General features: G+C 58.4%; 2 protein-coding genes across 2 annotated transcripts; one reads left to right on the top strand and one right to left on the bottom strand.

Annotated features, from left to right (window-relative positions):
* Positions 1–1,996: 1,996 nt before the first annotated feature.
* On the bottom strand, positions 1,997–4,208 carry J7T54_008307 (hsp70 family chaperone; the record flags this gene model as incomplete). The annotated part of the gene is made up of 6 exons (XM_051510592.1): positions 1,997–2,268; positions 2,325–2,466; positions 2,567–2,914; positions 2,979–3,081; positions 3,167–4,100; positions 4,154–4,208. The coding sequence occupies 6 exons, from the start codon at positions 4,206–4,208 to the stop codon at positions 1,997–1,999; spliced, it is 1,854 nt and encodes a 617-aa protein (XP_051358525.1).
* Positions 4,209–5,127: 919 nt separating this feature from the next.
* On the top strand, positions 5,128–6,512 carry J7T54_008306 (uncharacterized protein; the record flags this gene model as incomplete). Its single annotated transcript, XM_051510591.1, has 2 exons — positions 5,128–6,046; positions 6,109–6,512. 2 exons carry the CDS (start codon positions 5,128–5,130, stop codon positions 6,510–6,512), a joined length of 1,323 nt encoding a protein of 440 aa, XP_051358524.1.
* Between the last annotated feature and the right edge of the window lie 709 nt (positions 6,513–7,221).

Here is a 7,221-nt window from a genome sequence, read left to right as displayed (position 1 = left end):
CCGGAGACCCCTAGACGTACGACAAGGCCTCGTATGGAACCTTATGCAAATCCTTGGCTACAATCAACGAGCAGGTAATGGGGCCACCATCGCGTCCGGGTTGGAGCTCCACCAGTCGAACTTTACCACCTCCCAGCTGAAACTGACGGTATAGCGTGTCCAAATCTGGCGGCGTGGTTGACTTGCGTTCGCTGCGCCATTTGCTCGTTATGGCTTGAGACCTGGTGAAGGCATGTGAGCTGGCCGAATCGCCGGGCATAGATGAGTAGGCAAGTAGCGTACTGGAGAAATGATGTTCCAATCGCAGCCTCCATCAAGTGCCGATGATACTCCAGAAAGAGGCCATCTGACAAGGGTACTGCCTCCGAGGCCTGTCCGCTCTGACCGAGCTGGAGCTGAAGCAGTTCAACATCTAGGGCTGGCAACTCTGATTTGATAGAGATGAAGACAACATGAGCGAGCAAATAAGCACCACGAAGGCCAGAAAAGTAAGCCTGACCTTGATTGCCATGTCTCTCTCGGAAAAGGCGGTAAGTCTTTTCTAGCCTCTTGAGTCTGGCAACGTGAAGCTCCCTTCCCAAGGCTTCCCTCACGCCACTATCCTGAGCTGGGTCGCCACACGCCAGGAGTTCTTTTGCGTTCATTGCGGCGGCGGGCCCTCAATGGCCTTCGGTCTAGGGTGAGAGCTTGATGCGACTGAATCACAGGTGAACTGGCGGGTCAGCAAGACGAGTGTCGAAGGGTCATGAGTGAGGGGCAAATGCATGATGCGTGCGGCTGAGACGATGGAATGGAAGACGCGACGCACTGAATTTATACATATAGGGCACGTGACTTCCTCCTCTCATGAAATGTTCAAAGATGTTCAAAACCTGCTCAAGTGAAGGTAAATGATCCAAGAAGGAACTAGAAACTGAATCGAATTGGGAAACTAGGTAGATAGAGCCACTGAGTTAATCATAGTCGTAAAACTGCGAGACGATGGACTTGTACTGGCTAGTGCATGCCAGATACCCTGTATGTATCATTTCAAAACTCGGAGCCCTATTGTCTCACTTCCCTCCAACATCATCGCGAGCCAAGGTCGTAGTGCTGGTTCTGGCCCTGGGGCATTCTCAGTCGAGCGCTCTGGCTCTGGCCAGAGGGGCTCTGTGAGTAGCTCCTCTGACAATTGCGACGCTTGATCTTATGGAGACGTGACTCGCCGTCAGGCATGAGTCTCCCTCGCCTATTCTTGGACCGTTCTTGACAGACGAGTCAAAGAGTGGCGAAGTCTGTAAGGTGAGCCAGGAATTTTGATGAGAAATGTCAAGCAGGGTATCGGACTTGTGCAGCTGGTCTCTGAACTTCCTCGCGAGGCCTCAGCAATTCAAAATCCCTTATGATCAGAAGTTTATCAAGTGGACGGGCTGTTGTATCCCAAGCACCTCAATATTCGGGACAGAGCTCTTTTCACAGCTGCTTCCGTTGGCCCTAGCTCAGTCTAGGTCAAATTAATTCACCTTGGTCTCAATGTCTCACTACCTGCTCAGTTCCCGAAAACAGATTCTAAACTTTGATCAGCCGTCGTTGATCGCCACGATACGCAGTCCCGAGCAAGGAATTCGCTCGTCGCTTCGCTGTGCATGGGGATACTTTGAGTATGCTCATTCCGATCTGTTGTCGAGATCAGATGCGACCAACATCATAATAACAGACAGAAGATGCAAAATGAGACATTACCGAGTTGGTGATAAGATAAAAAACCTTAGATCGCCGTCGCCAATATTGCAGAATCCCCCTTCCCTGCTCGGCCCTCACATTCTGCCAATGATTGGCGGCAAGATGGAACATGTGGATGTTAAAAGGGAGCTCTGACAACAAGGCTCGTCGAGCTGACTCACCACACGGAATATCACGGGGGCACGTGTACAAACCACGCATTTTGACAAATTACACATCCTGCTTCAACTCGTCGTCTGGGTATCTACAGTCTCCATGTGCCTCGCCCCTACACCTAGTCATTAGCTCCAGACTCCCACTTCACCTCGATGGGCTGGTGGTTCCCCGAGAACTTTTGGCCCTGGAACCACGTCTCGAACCTGAGATCGGCCGGCGCAACAATGACGCGGACGTCAAACTGACACACACGGTACCTATATCCGGAAGGGCGGAACAGGCACGAGAAGAGAAGCTCCCACCACTCGTCCTTCTTCTCTTGGAGGGCGAGCTGCTCCTGCGCGACACCGTTGAGGTTGCACTTGACTTCGCAGAGCTTGATGGCGCCGGCTGATGTGGTCAGTAAAACGGTGCTACACTCACGTGCAATGCCTGCCCTAGCTTACCTTGGCTCATGCTGCGGGGCAGAAACGATGGCTCGTTCCGGGACGTGATGATGTCGACGGTCCAGGACCTGGTCAGGTCACTCTCGGCCAGCCGGTAGTGGAACGGCTTCGACAACGGCACGTTGGGGTGAATCATGTCGCCCTTTGATTATTAGAATCAATGCGCAACAAAGGCCTGGGCGTTTTGACGCGTCACAGAAACCAGGGCCGGCCTGGTATCAGAGTGAAGGATCGGGACTCACCTTTTTGATCAGCCACTGGATCTGGTTGGAGACCCATTGCTTCTTGGGGTCAAACCGGTCGTTGAAGACCGTCTCGCCATAGTGCAAGCTGGGTACGTACTCCTCCATGACTATGATGCCGTAGCTGGCACGGGCCACCCGCGTCGACAGGACCGACATGGTGCTGCCGGTCTGCCACTTTTGCTGCTCATCTAGGAGAAGACCCCGGGCGACAACGAGCTGGGGCTCGTTGCAGGGCACGATGCGGATGCCGACGGCGGCGGGGTGCGGTTGGTTCGCGTACCGGGCGGCGATCTGGTCCTTGACGTAGACGGAGCTGCCCAGTCCGCCCGAAAGCATCATGTACCTCTGACTTTGTTAGGGATACTATCTGGGCATTTCAAGAAATAACAAGTGGCGGCGACGAACATACCACCTGCTCATTGGGATAGTGATCCCTGACCCAGTCGAGCTGCTGGTCGATGCGGGCAATGACGCCCTGGACCTGCCTGTCAAAGATGGCCTGGAACTGATCCCTGGGAAGAGGGGAAGAAAAAACAGTCAGCAATTTACGCCTCTAGGTGAGCATGCGGCAGATGGGCAGTCGTGTGAGAGAGGTACCTCGAGATGACCATACACCCGGCCTCGACGCCGAGCCCCGGGTGGCTAAATTCGTGCGAGACGCCATCCATCCTAATCTTGAAGACGGGGGCCTGCATCCACGCGCGCTGGCCAAACTTGTGCTTGAGGCTGATGTAGTAGGGGCTCCGGGCCATGGACGGGGCCAGGTCCTGGGGCAGGTGACACGAGACGTCTGGGTGCATGGCGAGCCGCTGCTGGACCAGGTTCCGAAAGGCAATGTCGATGAGGGAACCCCCGATGCCCATGCCGTCAACCGACTTGACCTGGGCCATCTGCGGGAACGACATGTCGTTGCTGGTGATGCGCATCAGGGCCAGGTCCGTCGTGCCCCCGCCGGCATCGACCGTCAGGAATAGGCTGCCGCTGTCAAACGGCACCGGGCTCATCTTGAGTGTCGCCACGGCCGCCGCCTCGGCCTCGGTCAGATCCACCACGGCCGAGTGCCGGAACCCGCCGGCGCCGAACCCAGCCGCCCGGATAGCTGCCTTGAAGTTGTTGACGGTGTCCTTGTCAATGTCCCACGTCGTCGGGCAGCTGAAGAGGAACCGCACCGCCAGCGTGTCCCACGACACGCCCCCCATGACGGCCTCTATGGTCTCGCGGAGGTGCGCGTAGATCTGCCTCAGGAAGTCGGCCACCATCCTCTGCGCGTCGGCCACGCTGGCGGGCGCGCTCGGCAGACCCTGGCTCTGCGCCGCGCTCAGCGTCTCGCCGTCGAGGAAGACCTTGAAGAACTCCCTGCGTATCTTGCCCCGCGGGTCGTCCTCGGCGCACGCGAAGCCCCATGATGAAACGGTCACGCCGTCGCCGTTGTACAGCAGCGTCGTCGGCACCTTGCGTTCATTCTGGCCGCCGTCGCTGGGCCAGTTGTTGATGACCTGGACCGGCATCCGGGGCGTCATCCACGCGACGCCTGCCGGTCATGAGAAGATTTCCTTACATGGCAGGATCAAAGGATTCACCTACCCGTGTATGTCGTCCCCAGGTCAACGGAGACGAGGATGTCTGGTCTCTGCTCCATGATGCCTGGGCGAGAGAGGAGAGGAGAGTGCTCTGGAGGTCAATGACAATATCATTCACTTGAGCGGATGGCGCACGAGGCCGGCTTGAGCTGTCTGTCAACCAGGCCGAGAGACGACGTCGGTTTAATAAAATCGCGGTAGGGGACTCGGCTGCGAGGCATTAAAGCGTGGCAGCTCGACGTCGCGACTAGATATGCTCGAGCTAAGACAGACAAAGCAAAGCCATCGGAGAGGCTGAAGGCACAGACTGACCTTATGAGCAGGCTGCACGGAAGCCTGGGTACGTACGGAGTAAACGAGGCCCAGAGCGCGTTGTCCGCTTCGGAGATGCCGAATCATCTCGACGCCCCAAATAGGGCAGCACCTCTGCAGATTCGGGCCTCAGCACATGTTTGTTGTCTCATTGACAGAGGCCAGTCTGGATCGAGCGCCAAGGAGAAGCGTTGCCCGGGTAAGGTCCATGTCCAGCCCCCGGCTGAGACAATGCCGCCTCCACCGATGAGGCTGCGTCTGGGCTTGAGAGCCGCACCGCAATGGCGGGTGGCGCAGACACGAAAAGGTCCACGTCCTTGGTCTGGTTCGACGCCGAGATCTCTACGTAGACGCAGCCATGTATGTCTCAGTGCAGCGTTCAGCTCCTGCGCCAATCTCAGCCGATCCCCACCGAGCTCTGCAGCCTTGTTCGAGCGGATTTCCTTTCTTTTTCTTATCCCTGTTTTACTTCCTCCGGCCTCCCTCAAGCTCTCTCCAGCTACGTTGGTCTCCGCCTCATCTGGGCGGCGCAGTCCATTCTGTCTGTTCGAGGCAGACACATGTCAAATACAGCGGTCCGTACCTCAAAGTCGGCCTGTTGAGTCCTCTTTTGCTTAGCCATCCAATTCGGCTTCATAGCTCGTCTAACACATACTTGCCTTCACCATGTCCGGCACCATTTCCATCAGCCAGATAATCACCAGTCTTCCTAATCCTCACACATTTACTGATAGCGGTCCGCCTTACACTGTCTGGTGGACCGCGCAGGACGGCTCTGGCGAACCCTCGCTCGTTATCACGGCCACTGGCAACGATCTCAATGCCCTCACAGTACACGCCACCAGCGACCCCGAGGCCGCGGTCATGGACACAGCCACGACTAAATCCAGCGCCGGCGGGGGGGCCGAAAACATCTCGGCCACGTCCACCTCTCCCCCCAGCGAGCCGGCAGAGACAATAACCGACAGGCCCACGGCAGACCCGGACCCCTCCGGGAGGTCCTCAGGCACTAGCACCGGGGCCCTCGCCGGCGCGGCCATCGGCTGCCTCCTGGGTGGCCTCATTATAGGCGCCCTGGTCACCTTTCTCATCGCCCGCCGCATCCGCCGCAAGCAGCGGGAAAGCGATGAGCGGCGCCAGCACCTTGTCCCCTCCGTCAGCGACAAGCTGGACTCCACGCGCGGTCCCGCCCCCGAGTCCAGCGTCAACACGACGGCAACGTCGACCGACGCCCAGCTCGCCAACGTGCTCCTCGACGCCACGCCCGACAAGGACCTCGAGATGGAGCTCCGAGCCCTGGGCGACCTCGTCCGCCTCCACGTCGACAGCAACTACCACACCCAGCCCGTCCAGCTCGACCCTTCGATCCTGTCCCACCACCTCTACGATCTGGGCTTCCCTGGCGATGCGGCCGCCCGCGTGTCCACGCTGTGCCTCGACCCCCGGACCCGGTCCACGGCGCTCGTCCACATCATCTCGGCCATTGCGCTCCGCAGCATCGACATGCGCTCCCCCGGCGCCCCATCCCTGCTGCCCAGCCCCGTAGCCGACTTGGTCAACTCGGCGGCCCGGCCCCACGGCACAGGTAGGATCATGCCCCCCCCCTCATTCGACGTATGAGACCCCTCCCCCCGCTGATCAAAACAGACAAGGAATTCCCCCGAGCCCTCACCAAGTGGCGTGTGCTCTCGGCGTATCTCCTCCACCCGCACCGTGCGGAGCGGACGCCTCTAGCCCCTCCGGAGCCCGCGACAGACCACCAGGTCCACCAGCTCGTCTCGGCCCTTAACGCCGCGCTGTCGCCCTTTGCCGCTCACGGCGACGCCCAGATCAGCCACCTCCGCGCCGTCCTGCACGACTTTGCCAGGTACGGCTGCCTGCTGCTGTCCCAGCCTAGCGAATGGGGTCTCGTCTACGGTGTCGGCCTCGAGGGCCCGGAGCGCAACCAGCTCGGCGTCCGGGCTGGACTGCAGAAGCTGACGAGGCGCGACGGCCGTCCCTACGAGGCGCCGCAGACGGTCACGTATCCGGAGACGCAGGCAGTCGCATAGTCTAGTCGTGTATTCTTGATATCTTTTCCTTGGTTTCTAATTCGGCCCCTTTGGTGCCTTGTTCTCGATGCCCGAGTTGCTGTCCGCCGGTCACAGTCGGAGTACTCTCTCCCCAATACTGCCTTGTTGCTCTGTCCGCCTCTGTACGAGACAAATGGATTCGTCCAGTTGCTGTTGCGTGAATAAAAGTGTCCAGGTCACATAACCGACCCGATATGGTACCCAGCCGTGCAGGATAACCATTTCCATGCCGCGTACCCAGTCCACACAGAGGGCCCACGGATATCTCCCTGTCCGTGCCTTATCTGCGTCAAGCGTGCCGTGTCTGGGGGTGCCTGTTCAGCTGTGGCTTGCCCAGAAGTCCTAGCCGTAGCCACGTCCAATTCCGTGACTGAGACAAGAGTAAGGCTTGGCAAAGGTGTCGAGTGCATGTCCGAAGCTGTATCTGCGTGTTCCCAAACTCCCATCCTGCGGTCTCGACACGTGGTCCGTGCTATACTTGGCTGGAAACTGTACCTTGCGCGGTCCGGAGCCTCAGCCTGCTGATCTATCATCCATAGCTCCAAGATATGGACATCCTAGCCTTCTCCTCACTTGCTGAACCGACATATTCAAGCCTCTCTCGCCTACTCGTTAGTCACTGTATGCAGTACTCAGCGTAGCACTATCCTCATGCCAGCATCTCTCGTGTAGACGCACGCACGGAGAG

The sequence above is a fragment of the Emericellopsis cladophorae genome, assembly GCF_022114955.1.
Source record: "Emericellopsis cladophorae strain MUM 19.33 chromosome Unknown NODE_131_length_18535_cov_114_967819, whole genome shotgun sequence".
Lineage (NCBI taxonomy): Eukaryota > Fungi > Ascomycota > Sordariomycetes > Hypocreales > Bionectriaceae > Emericellopsis > Emericellopsis cladophorae.
Note: the sequence above shows the minus strand (reverse complement) of the source record. Positions and strands in the feature narration are given on the sequence as shown.